At 53.7% G+C, this 14,409-nt stretch overlaps 1 protein-coding gene across 1 annotated transcript in view; it reads right to left on the bottom strand.

Annotated features, from left to right (window-relative positions):
* Positions 1-702: 702 nt before the first annotated feature.
* LOC144609725 (E3 ubiquitin-protein ligase RNF167-like) overlaps positions 703-14,409 on the bottom strand; it is an 80,108-nt gene continuing 66,401 nt past the window's right edge. The window contains exons 10-11 of the mRNA XM_078428230.1: positions 6,768-6,848; positions 703-4,707 (exon numbers count right to left, since the gene is read on the bottom strand). Coding sequence (XP_078284356.1) covers positions 4,343-4,707; positions 6,768-6,848 — 446 coding nt within the window. The 3' untranslated portion in view covers positions 703-4,342. The remainder of the gene's footprint in view (positions 4,708-6,767; positions 6,849-14,409) is intronic.

The raw sequence follows: 14,409 nt of genomic DNA, 5'->3' as shown, positions 1-14,409 counted from the left end.
TCTCAGCACAGGACTTTGAGAGCTGTGTTAGTTACATTTCCGCGTTAACTCCCAATGTCTTAACTATTTATCCAGAAGACAGCAAGAGTCCTGGTACAGACCTGGTCACCATTACACAATGTTCCAGAACTGCAGCAGCTGCTCAGCTCTACGGCTTTTGCAAGCCGGAGGCAAACAGCACGGACTGACAAGGTGATTCCTGCCTACATATCTACAGATTTGGACAGGATTGAACACGTTCTACTATGTAGTGCTGAAGCCACACAGCTAACGCTGAGCTTTCAACTGATGGACGAAAAAAAGTTAGACTGAGCTTAGAGGCCAATGATTGGTGGCAAAAGTAAATACTCACATGGATGAGATTACTAACTTGCCTCAGTTTTACAGTCAGGGAACCCACCAGGTTCTTGGTCACTGCACTTCATGTTGGACAATCTGAATGATATTTGCTAGATCATTGGCATAAGCTGGTGGGGTGGGCACATGCAGATAGAAACGGGACCCTCGGCCCACCCACCGAGTCCCCTCGACCCACCCACCGAGTCCCCTCGGCCCACCCACCGAGTCCCCTCGGCCCACCCACCGAGGCCCCTCGACCCACCCACCGAGGCCCCTCGGCCCACCCACCGAGTCCCCTCGACCCACCCACCGAGTCCCCTCGGCCCACCCACCCAGTCCCCTCGACCCACCCACCGAGTCCCCTCGACCCACCCACCAAGTCCGCACTGTCCAGCAGTCACACTTGCACTATCCCACACACACTAGGGACAATTTACAGAAGTTAATCAACATACAAACCCGCACGTCTTCGGGATGTGGGGGGAAACCGGAGCACCCGGAGAGACCCACACGGTCACGGGGAGAAGGTGCACAATCTGTACAGGCAGCGCCCGCGGTCGGGATGGAAGCCGGGTCTCTGGTGCTGGAAGGCAGCAGCTCTACCCGCTGCACCAGCGTGCCGCCCTGATGTTGCTGTACAGTGGTGTAGGCAGTGGAAGGGAGGGCAAGCCCGTGGTTAAAGGGGAAGTAACAGAGTTAAAGAGAATGGCTTGTGTCGAGCCCGGGATGATAATTATGTGCCGCATCAAGAACCATCCAACCTGCCAGTTTACCTTCCCAACACAATCCCCATGTCCTGTTGCTCCTCTCCCCTCCCCTCCCAACCAAACACTGTCCTTCCTTCATCCCCCTCCCTCAGGTAGACCTGCTGCCTCAACGCCACAGATCCGGCTTCCATCCTGACTACGGGCACTGTCTGTACGGAGTTTGCACGTTCTCACCGTGACCACGTGGGTTTTCTCCGGGCGCTCCAGTTTCCTCACACACTCCACAGACATGCGGGTTTGTAGGTTAATTGGCTTCGGTAAAGATCGTAAACCATCCCTGGTGTGTGGTGGGATAGTGTTAATGTGTGGGGATCGCTGGTCGGTGTGTGTGTGTGTGTGGGGATCGCTGGTCGGTGTGTGTGTGGTGGGATAGTGCTAATGTGTGGGGATCGCTGGTCGGTGTGTGTGTGTGTGTGTGTGTGTGTGTGTGGGGATCGCTGGTCGGTGTGTGTGTGTGTGGGGATCGCTGGTCGGTGTGTGTGTGTGTGTGTGGGATAGTGTTAGTGTGTGGGGATCGCTGGTCGGTGTGTGTGTGTGTGTGTGTGTGTGTGGGATAGTGTTAGTGTGTGGGGATCACTGGTCGGTGTGTGTGTGTGTGTGTGTGTGTGTGGGATAGTGTTAGTGTGTGGGGATCACTGGTCGGTGTGTGTGTGTGTGTGTGTGTGTGTGTGGGATAGTGTTAGTGTGTGGGGATCACTGGTCGGTGTGTGTGTGTGTGTGTGTGGGATAGTGTTAGTGTGTGGGGATCGCTGGTCGGTGTGTGTGTGTGTGTGTGGGATAGTGTTAGTGTGTGGGGATCACTGGTCTGCGCGGTGTGGACACGGTGGGCTGAAGGGGCCCGTTTCCTCGCTGTATGTCTAAACCAAACTAAACTAGAGCAGTTATGAGCTAGCGGGAAAGCCAAGGTGAAGACTGGAGAGGGGAGTTTCGAAACAGACTCCCTGGGTAACTAGGGGGAATGGTGAGGAGAGAGGGCTTCCTCATGCAATCCAGCTGGCATCCAGAGCACAGCCGTGTGCAGAGGCAGGGTGATCTATCTGTACATTGTGTTCCACAGCTGCTGTGTGCGATGGAGGGGCTGGCTATCTATGTTCATAAAGACTGCATGAAGGATTGGACAAGCTCGATGCAGGAAACATGTTCCTCAGTGTTGGGGGAGTCCAGAACCAGGGGCCACAGTTTGAGAATAAGGGGTCGGCCATTTAGGACTGAGATGAGGAAAAACTTTTTCACCCAGAGAGTGGGATTCTCTGCCACAGAAGGCAGTGGAGGCCGATTCACTGGGTGTTTTCAAGAGAGAGTTAGATATAGCTCTTAGGGCTAACGGAATCAAGGGATATGGAGAGAAAGCAGGAACGGGGTACTGATTGTGGATGATCAGCCGCGATCATATTGAATGGTGGTGCTGGCTGGAAGGGCCGAATGGCCTCCTCCTGCACCTATATTCTATGTCCCAGTGAACAGCCACTGCATGTGGGCGTGGGGGGGTGTTGAGCCAGCAAGCTGGCCCCATACTCTCACACCTTCCAGCAACTCAGCTGTACAAAATCAGAAGACCAATAGACCAGGCACAGGCTAAGAGTCTCTTGCCCAGAGTAGAGGAATCAAGAACCAGAGGGCATTACTTTAAGGGGGGGGAGATTAAATAGGAACCTTAGGGGTGACTTTAACCCAATGGGTGGTGGGTGTTTGGAACGAGCTGTAGTTCCTCTTTATTACAGCTCTGAGTGCCCTCTCTCCCTGATTCACAAAGCCATTTAAAACTGAGGCGAGGAGAAACGTCTTCACCCAGAGAGTTGTGAATCTGTGGGATTCTCTGCCACTGAGGGCAGTGGAGGCCGATTCACTGGATGAATTTAAAAGACAGTTAGAGAGAGCTCTAGGGGCTAGCGGAATCAAGGGATGTGGGGATAAGGCAGGCACGGGTTACTGATTGTGGATGATCAGCCGTGATCACAATGAATGGCGGTGCTGGCTCGAAGGGCTGAATGGCCTCCTCCTGCACCTATTTTCTAAGTAACACACACCCACCACATTTCTTACCCAAGCACCTTCTCAATTCATTCTAACTGCTGACCGGAGGGTGGTGAATCTGTGGGTTAGTTGCCACAGAGGGATGTGGAGGCATCTGTACAGCAGAGATTCATTAGTGCGGGTCCCAGGGTTATGGGGAGAAGGCGGGAGAATGGGGTTTGGAGGGAGAGACAGACCAGCGACTATCAAATGGCGGAGTGGACTCGATGGGCCGAATGGCCTGATTCTGCTCCAATGACATATCAACATGACCATGGGATTGTGGTGGACAAGAGGGGCTCCATTATAGAGAGGGTGTGATGGAGCTGAGATGGGGCTGGGCACAGGGGGTGTGGTTGAGATGACAGACAGCGGGAATCTCTCTGTGCTCCACTGTCACCCAGAGAGGTGGTGTCACTAGGTTAATTCCCGGAATGGCGGGACTGTCGTATGTTGAAAGGCTGGAGCGATTGGGCTTGTATACACTGGAATTTAGAAGGATGAGGGGGGATCTTATTGAAACATATAAGATAATTAGGGGATTGGACACATTAGAGGCAGATAACATGTTCCCAATGTTGGGGGAGTCCAGAACAAGGGGCCACAGTTTGAGAATAAGGGGTAGGCCATTTAGAACGGAGATGAGGAAGAACCTTTTCAGTCAGAGGGTGGTGAAGGTGTGGAATTCTCTGCCTCAGAAGGCAGTGGAGGCCAGTTCGTTGGATGCTTTCAAGAGAGAGCTGGATAGAGCTCTTAAGGATAGCGGAGTGAGGGGGTATGGGGAGAAGGCAGGAACGGGGTACTGATTGAGAGTGATCAGCCATGATCGCATTGAATGGCGGTGTTGGCTCGAAGGGCTGAATGGCCTACTCCTGCACCTATTGTCTATTGTCTATTGGGACTGGAGGCAGTGTGCCAATGGTCATGCCCATGGTCCACACTGGTGTCTTCCCACCCCACCCCTGGCTCCATCCAACCCAGCGCCCAATCCCACCAGGGTGGGCTGGCTTCCGTTGTCGTTGGCACGGGGAGGGGGGAGATGGGGGGGGGAGGGGGGACTAACTCAAGGTTAAAGGCCAGCATTAGCAACAGCACCAACAATATACACACACACATGTATTTCTTTTAAAAGGAGCTGGAAACAAACCCTAAATAAAGTCCCGCTGGAGCTGGAACCAAACACAAATGACTTGTAGTATTACAGGAGTCAAGGCAGATACTGTTTATACGGCGTAAACATGGGCAGCGAGGCCAGAGTCGGAGGCTGGTGAGTTGTTGTGGGAAGCGTTGTTCTGTTGCTCTGGCGTGGGTCTGCCCGTGAAGCTGAACGCACTGCTGGACTGTGTCAGACCCTGGGGGTCAGCGATGGTGCCGAACGTGTGTGGGCTGGAGGAGAAGGAGGCCTGGAGAAGGGGAGTGCGCTCAGACTCCCTCTCCTCCTCCTCCTCCCTCTCCTCCTCCTCCTCCTCTGCTGCCATCTCCGAGTCCGAGCCCGAGTCGGTCGCAGAGGGCAGCACGCCCTGCTTACACACTGGGCACGTCTTGTGGGTCTGTGTCAGCCACGTGTCCACACACTTACAGTGGTACGCTGCAGGAACAACACACTAGTGAACACAGGGCCGCACACAGGGCCACACTCACACACACACTCACACCACACTGGGCACGTCTTGTGGGTCTGTGTCAGCCATGTGTCCACACACTTACAGTGGTACGCTGCAGGAACAACACACTAGTGAACACAGGGCCACACCACACTCACACACCACACGCACTCACACCACACGCACACACACACACACACACGCACGCACACCACACACACACACACACGCACACCACTCACACACACGCACACACAAACACGCACACACACTCACACCACACGCACTCACACACACCACACGCACACACACACACACGCGCACTCACACCACACGCACACCACTCACACACTCACACACACGCACACCACTCACACACACACACACACGCACACACTCACACCACACGCACTCACGCACACGCACTCACACCACACGCACATCACTCACACACGCACACACACACGCACGCACACCACACTCACACGCACTCACAACACTCACACACGCACTCACACGCACACCACTCACACGCACACACACACTCACACCGCACGCACACTCACACCACACGCACACACACACACTCACTCACACCAAGCTCATGCACACCCATGCTCACACACACTCACACACTCGCTCACACACACATGCGCTCACACTCACATCGAGCTCACTCACACCACACACACGCTCACACACACCACACACGCTCACACACACTACACACACACACACACACGCAGTTCAGTTAGAGATATTTACATGTGTTAGTGCTTTCCTACCAGAACATAGACCAATACAGCACAAGAGAAGTAATACACAGCAACTACAGTTCCTGCTTATTACGGTTCTTGTGCTGTACAGTTCTATGTTCTGGTAGGAAAGCAGGAACTAACAGATGTCTAACTGAACAATTTAGTAAAAAGAATAGAGGAAGCAATGTTGAGTAGCTACTGTGTGTAGGATGGAACTGCAGATGCTGGTTTACACCAAAGATAGAAACAAAGTGCTGGAGTATCTCAGCGGGACAGGCAGCATCTCTGGAGAGAAGGGATGCCTGGCGTTTTCCACAAAGCGTTACCCATTCCTTCTCTCCAGAGATGCCACCTGTCCCGGTGAGTTACTCCAGCATTTTGTGTCTGTCTTCAGCAGTTACTACATTCTGCTGAGAGCTCAATCCAGAATCCATGGCAGGATTAACAAGATATCACAAAATGCTGGAGTAACTCAGCAGGTCAGGCAGCATCTCAGGAGAGAAGGAATGGGTGACGTTTCGGGTCGAGACCCTTCTTCAGACTGATGTCAAGGGGGCGGGACAAAGGAAGGATATAGGTGGAGACAGGATGACAGTGGGAGATGTGGGAAGGGGGAAGGGAAGGGAAGAGAGGGACAGAGGAACTATCTAAAGTTGGAGAAGTCAACGTTCATACCACTGGGCTGTAAGCTGCCCGTCTCATCTCCGCGACCTAGTCTGTTCCATTGGCCTCCACCATTAGCCAGCTCACAAGCCATGTTGACAATCCCAGCCCCAACTCAACCTAAAGGCACTTCTACTTCTCTCTCACACTCTTTCACTTCATCTTCTCAGTTCCTTCCCTCCTTTCTTATTCTGAAACATATTAGCCAACACTGTTCTAACAGAACAGGCGTTTGTTAAAGCTTTCCTTTTAATTGCTGCATCTTTAGTCACAGAAATGTTTTAATCAATGTGAGTGCACCCTCTCTCTAAAGAGTCTGAAGAAGGGTCTCGACCCAAAACCTCACCCATTCCTTCTCTCCCGAGATGCTGCCTGACCTGCTGAGTTACTCCAGCACTCTGTGAAACGTCACCTATCCATGTTCTCCACAGATGCTGCCTGACCCGCTGAGTTACTCCAGCACTCTGTGAAATGTCACCCATTCCTTCTCTCCACAGATGCTGCCTGACCCGTTGAATTACTCCAGCACTCTGTGTCTATCTTCGACTTAAACCAGCATCTGCAGTTCCTTCCTGCACATGTGCCCACTGCAGAGGGCTGATTGAAACACAATGTTGGCTTACCGTGTGAGCAAGGCAAGACACGAAGCCTCTCTCCCTCCTCGTACTCATCCAGGCAGATGGCGCACACATCATAGGCATCACCTGTGTGGAAACACAAGGGGCACACTCAGTAACCAACCATACACACACACACCACACACACACACACACACACACCACACACACCCCACACACACACACACACACACCCCACACCACACACACACACATACACCCCACACACACACCCACACACACACCCCACACACACACCCCCACACACACACACACACACACCCCCCACACACACCCCACACACACACACACACACACACACACACCCCACACACACACACCCCACACACACACACACACACCCCACACACACACACACACACCCCACACACACACACACACACACACACCACACACACACACACACACCCCACACACACACACCCCACACACACACCCCACACACACACACACACACCCCACACACACACACACCCCCCACACACACACACCCCCCACACACACCCCCCCCACACACACACACACACACACACACACACACACACACACACACCCCCCACACACACACACACCACACACACACCCCCCACACACACCCCCCACACACACACACACACACACACACCACACACACACACACACACACACCACACACACACACCCCACACACACACACCCCCCCCACACACACACACACACACACCACACACACACACCCCACACACACACCCCACACACACACCCCACACACACACACACCACACACACACCCCACACACCCCACACACACACACACCCCACACACACACACCCCCCCCACACACACACCCCCCACACACACACACACCCCCACACACCCCACACACACACACACACCACACACACACCCCACACACACACACACCCCCCACACACACACCCCACACACCCCCCCACACACACACACACACCCCACACACACCCCCCCCACACACACACACCCCCCCACACACACACACACCCCACACACACACCCCACACACACACACCCCCCACACACACACACCCCCCACACACACCCCCCACACACACACACACACACACACCCCACACACACACACACCCCCCACACACACACACACACCCCACACACCCACCCCAGCTGCACGCACACTGATAGGCAGTGCACCGGCTTTTGGAGCGAATGACACCAGAGGACACACGGACACAAGGCCATGCGGGTGCAGCGGGTAGAGCTGCTGCCTCACAGCACCAGACACGAGTCCCATCCTGTCTCTCGGTGCTGTCTGTGTGGAGTTTGCACGTTCTCCCCATGACCACGTGGGTTTTCTCCAGGCGCTCCGGTTTCCTCCCACATCACAAAGACGTGCGGGTTTATAGGTTAATTGATTTCTGTAAATTGTCCCCAGTGTGTGTGGGATAGTGTTAGTGTGCGGGGATCGCTGGGCGGTGTGTGTGTGTGTGTGGGATAGTGTTAGTGTGCGGGGATCGCTGGGCGGTGTGTGTGTGTGTGTGTTAGTGTGCGGGGATCGCTGGGCGGTGTGTGTGTGTGTGTGCGTGTGTGCGGGGATCGCTGGGCGGTGTGTGTGTGTGCGTGTGTGTTAGTGTGCGGGGATCGCTGGGCGGTGTGTGTGTGTGTGTGGGATAGTGTTAGTGTGCGGGGATCGCTGGGCGGCACGGACACACTGGAGTTTAGAAGGATGAGAGGATATCTTATCGAAACGTATAAGATTATTAAGGGGTTGGACACGTTAGAGGCAGGAAACATGTTCCCAAGAACGGAGATGAGGAAGAACTCTTTCAGTCAGAGAGTGGTGAAGGTGTGGAATTCTCTGCCTCAGAAGGCAGTGGAGGCCAATTCTCTGAATGCATTCAAGAGAGAGCTAGATAGAGCTCTTAAGGATAGCGGAGTCAGGGGGTATGGGGAGAAGGCAGGAACGGGGTACTGATTGAGAATGATCAGCCATGATCACATTGAATGGCGGTGCGTACAGGCTCGAAGGGCCGAATGGCCTCCTCCTGCTCCTATTGTCTATTATCTCAGTGATTCCACACGTTATCTCCAAGCTGAACTAAACATGGGAACAGAATGAGGCCATTCGGCCCGTGGAAGTCTGCTTTCCCATGTAATCATGGCTGATCTGTCTTCCACTCTCCTGCCGTTCCCCATAATCTTGGATGCCTTTCCTAAGCAAGGGCTTAAGTAGCAGCGAGTGGACAGGCTGTGGGATGGAAGTGCAGCGATAGAGAGAGGTGTATGATGTACAGGCAGGTGAGATGAGTGGAAGTTGGCATGGGGTTGTGGTGCTGTGCTGGGCTGGGCTGTGCTGAGCTGTGCTGTGCTGTGCTGGGCTGGGCTGGGCTGGGCTATGCTGGGCTGTGCTGTGCTGGGCTGGGCTGGGCTGTGCTGTGCTGGGCTGGGCTGGGCTGTGCTGGGCCGTGCTGGGCTGGGCTGGGCTGGGCTGTGCTGGGCCGGGCTGTGCTGGGCCGGGCTGGGCTGGGCTATGCTGGGCTGTGCTGGGCTGGGCTGTGCTGGGCTGGGCTGTGCTGTGCTGTGCGTGGGCCTGGCTTCTCAGGAGGTGGGACCGTTCCAGAAGAGTTAGTCACAAATACCGACACACCCTGGTCGGTCGGTCGGCACCAGGGAGGTGAGGTGAGCTGAGACCAAGGGTCACCACTCAGATGTTTACTGAGAGCTAACAAGAAATGTTCCATGGAAATATCCAGATTAAGTGCGAGAGAGAGAGAGAGAGAGGTAGAGTGCCTTCATGTGGCTTCCAAGGAGAGGGACAGGGAGAGGGACAGGGAGAGGGAGAGGGGGAGGGAGAGGGAGAGGGACAGAGAGAGACAGGGACAGGGACAGGGACAGGGACAGGGACAGGGACTGGGACAGGGACACTGGGACAGGGACAGGGACACTGGGACAGGGACACTGGGACAGGGACAGGGACACTGGGACAGGGACACTGGGACAGGGACACTGGGACACTGGGACAGGGACAGGGACACTGGGACAGGGACACTGGGACACTGGGACAGGGACACTGGGACACTGGGACAGGGACACTGGGACAGGGACACTGGGACAGGGACACTGGGACACTGGGACAGGGACAGGGACACTGGGACAGGGACAGGGACACTGGGACAGGGACTGGGACAGGGACTGGGACAGGGACACAGGGACAGGGACACTGGGACAGGGACACTGGGACAGGGACACTGGGACAGGGACACTGGGACAGGGACACTGGGACAGGGACAGGGACAGGGACAGGGACACTGGGACAGGGACACTGGGACACTGGGACAGGGACAGGGACCCAAGGTGAGGTGCCATTGGTTTTGTGAAAATGTAAAGGAACTAATGACTGGGTGAGGATAGACCACAGATGCTGGTTCAAATGGACACAAAATGCCCGAGTAACTCAGTGGGTCGGGCAGCATCTGAGGAGAGAAGGAATGGCTGACGTTTCGGGTCGAGACCCTTCTTCAGACTGATGTCAGGGACAAAGTCCCGCCCCCTCCCCTGACATCAGTCTGAAGGGTCTCGACCCGAAACGTCACCCATTCCTTCTCTCCACAGATGCTGCCTGACCCGCTGAGTTACTCCAGCACTCTGTGAAACGTCACATATCCATGTTCTCCACAGATGCTGCCTGACCCGCTGAGTTACTCCAGCACTCTGTGAAACGTCACCTATCCATGTTCTCCACAGTGTGCCCCAACTCCACAGACACCAGATCGCAGGATGACGTGTCTGTCTGCAGGAGCTGCAAGCTGTGAGACGTCTCGGTGAAGTTGCAAAAGGGATGGTTTAAAATGCTGGTGTAGTGGACAGCACGGATGGGATGTGAGCCTCCACCACACACTATCATGTCCACAGCAGCCTCTGCACACGAAGCTGACTGCACCAGGAGCGATTAACAAAACACACAATCCACATCACAGCCCCTGCTCCAGGCACAGCCGAGATGCCTCGCCCCACTAGACCAACAAGCCCAGATAGCTGTGACTGTGGAGAGAGAGGGAGAGGGAGAGGGAGAGGGGGGGGGGGAGGGGGGAGAGAGAGAGAGAGACAGAGAGAGACAGAGACAGAGAGAGAGAGAGAGAGAGAGAGACAGAGAGAGAGAGAGAGAGAGAGAGAGAGAGAGAGAGAGAGAGAGAGAGAGAGAGAGAGAGAGAGAGAGAGAGAGAGAGAGAGAGATGAGAGAGAGAGAGAGAGAGAGAGAGAGAGAGAGAGAGAGAGAGAGAGAGAGAGAGAGAGAGAGAGAGGCAAAGAGAGAGAGAGAGGCAAAGAGAGAGAGAGGCAAAGAGAGAGAGAGGCAAAGAGAGAGAGAGGCAAAGATGAGAGAGAGGCAAAGAGAGAGAGAGGCAAAGAGAGAGGCAAAGAGAGAGAGTGTTTGTTGTAGTTAACTGTGGCCATGCCTGTTGGGCAGAGGCCATGTTGGGCATTGACTGTTAACACCACCATGTACAAGCGTGAGAGACTGCCTTGTACAGATCAGATCGCAACAGTCAACCGCTCCCCTGACCTAAAAAACACTTTTTTGTTCATTTCCAAAAAGTGCTGGGGCTTGGAACCACAAAGGAAGTGGAATGCAGGGCAGAAGTTTGCAGAGACAGTGTGGCCCACAAGGCATGTCACATCCTGCTCAGTGTTCAGGAACTATTCATACCATTCTGGGGTGAGGCAGCAACAAATTCGACGAAAGCAAGCCAAAATATGCAAGACCATCACAGAGAGAACAGCTCCTAACACATCCTCACTTGCTGTGGGGCCTCATGCGTGCGTGAGAGAAACATAGAAACATAGAAAATAGGTGCAGGAGGAGGCCATTCGGCCCTTCGAGCCCATTCAATATGATCATGGCTGATCATCCAGCTCAGTATCCCGTACCTGCCTTCTCTCCATACCCCCTGATCCCTTTAGCCACAAGGGCCACATCTAACTCCCTCTGAATTTCGTCCTATATTGGATGACAAATAAAGCTATCTTGAATCTCTTGAATCTCTTGAATCTTAAATATAGCCAATGAACTGGCCTCAACTACCCTCCGTGGCAGAGAATTCCACAGATTCACCACTCTCTGTGTGAAGAAAAACTTTCTCATCTCGGTTCTAAAAGACTTCCCCCTTATCCTTAAACTGTGACCCCTGGTTCTGGACTTCCCCAACATCGGGGACAATCTTCCTGCATCTAGCCTGTCCAACCCCTTGAGAGGGGTGAGAATACCTGCTCAAATACTCTCTTGCAGATTGTACGTTGACCAAGGCACCGATCTACCCAAGTAGGAAGGAGGGAACTACAGATGCTGGTTTAAAATTGAAGATAGACACAAAATGCTGGAGTAACTCAGCAGGACAGGCAGCATCTCGGGAGAGAAGGAATGGGTGACGTTTCGTGTCAAGACCCTTCTTCACACTGAAGTCTTCTCTCTCCAGAGATGCTGACTGTCCTGTTGAGTTACTCCCCCCTCCATACAAGAGTTTATTCAGGCAGAAGCATTGGTTCACAGTCTGCAAGGTCAAACTTTGCAAATTAAACTGAAGGACACAGAGTGCTGGAGTAACTCAGCGGGTCAGGCAGCATCTGTGGAGAACATGGATAGGTGACGTTTCAGGTCTGAAGAAAGGTTCCGACCCGAAACGTGTTCTCCACAGATGCTGCCTGACCCGCTGAGTTACTCCAGCACTCTGTGAAACGTCACCTATCCATGTTTTCCACAGATGCTGCCTGACCCGCTGAGTTACTCCAGCACTCTGTGAAACGTCACCTATCCATGTTCTCCACAGATGCTGCCTGACCCGCTGAGTTACTCCAGCACTCTGTGAAACGTCACCTATCCATGTTCTCCACAGATGCTGCCTGACCCGCTGAGTTACTCCAGCACTTTGTGTCCTTTTGTGTATCTGCAGTTCTTTGTTTCAACAAGTTAGATTGAAGCATATGTTACAGTTGAATTAAGGCAATGGTGAGGCTGCATTTGGAGTACTGTGTGCAGTTTTGGTGACACTGTTAAAGGAAAGTTGTTGTTAAGCTGGAAAGGGTGAAGAGCAGATTTACGATGATGTTGCCAGGACTCGAAGGGCCTGAGCTATAGGGAGAGGTTGGGACAGGCTAGGACTTTAGCGCAGGAGAATGAGGGGTGATCTTTTAGCGGTGTATAAGATCATGAGGGGAATGGATCGGTTGAATGCACAGTCTTTTACCCAGAGTAGGGGAATCGAGAACAAGAGGACATGGGTTTAAAATGAGGGGGGAAAGATTTAACAGGGACCCATGAGCAACTTTTTCACACCAAAGTTGATGGGTACAATGTGCTAATTGAACTAATTAGTCAGCAGCAGGACATGTCTTGAGAAATTGATCGTGTCTTTTCAGGAGGTGACAAAAGGTGATTCTGAGGGCAGGGTGTGGATGTTATGTACACGATTTAGTGCCACAGAATCACACAGTGTGGAAACAGGCCCTTCGGCCCAACTTGCCCACACCGACCAACATGCCCCATCTACACTAGTCCCACCTCCCCACACCGACCAACATGCCCCATCTACACTAGTCCCACCTGCCCACACCGACCAACATGCCCCATCTACACTAGTCCCACCTCCCCACACCGACCAACATGCCCCATCTACACTAGTCCCACCTGCCCACACCGACCAACATGCCCCACCTGCCCACACTGACCAACATGCCCCATCTACACTAGTCCCACCTGCCCACACCGGCCAACATGCCCCATCTACACTAGTCCCACCTGCCCACACCGACCAACATGCCCCATCTACACTAGTCCCACCTGCCCACACCAGCCAACATGCCCCATCTACACTAGTCCCACCTGCCCACACCGACCAACATGCCCCATCTGCACTAGTCCCACCTGCCCACACCGACCAACATGCCCCATCTACACTAGTCCCACCTGCCCACACCGACCAACATGCCCCATCTACACTAGTCCCACCTGCCCACACCGACCAACATGCCCCATCTACACTAGTCCCACCTGCCCACACCAGCCAACATGCCCCATCTACACTAGTCCCACCTGCCCACACCGACCAACATGCCCCATCTACACTAGTCCCACCTTCCCACACCAGCCAACATGCCCCATCTACACTAGTCCCATCTGCCCGCGTTTGGCCCATATCTCTCCAAACCTTTCCTATCCATGTACCCCTACAAATGTTTCTTAAACGTTGCGATAGTCCCTGCCTCAACTACCTCCTCCGGCAGACCTTTCCATACACCTAGTTAGATAGTGCTCTAGGGGACTAGTGGAATCAAGGGATATGGGGAGAAGGCAGGCACGGGTGACTGATTGTGGCTGATTTAGCCATGATCACAATGAATGGCGGTGCTGGCTCGAAGGGCCAAATGGCCTCCTCCTCCTGCACCTATTTTCTGTTTCTATGTTTACACCCACCACCCTTTGTGTAAAAAAGTTGTCCCTGGTTCCTATTGAATTCCCCCCCCCCCCTCATGTTAAACCCATGGCCTCTGGTTCTCGATTCATCTGACCTAATTTTTAGTCGGGCATTTGATAAGGTCCCTCGGGGTTGGCTGAACCAGAAGATGAAGGTGCATGTGGTCCATAGTACCTGTACACCTGTA

This window comes from Rhinoraja longicauda, chromosome 34 (genome assembly GCF_053455715.1).
Source record: "Rhinoraja longicauda isolate Sanriku21f chromosome 34, sRhiLon1.1, whole genome shotgun sequence".
In the NCBI taxonomy this organism is placed as follows: Eukaryota; Metazoa; Chordata; class Chondrichthyes; order Rajiformes; family Arhynchobatidae; genus Rhinoraja; species Rhinoraja longicauda.
Note: the sequence above shows the minus strand (reverse complement) of the source record. Positions and strands in the feature narration are given on the sequence as shown.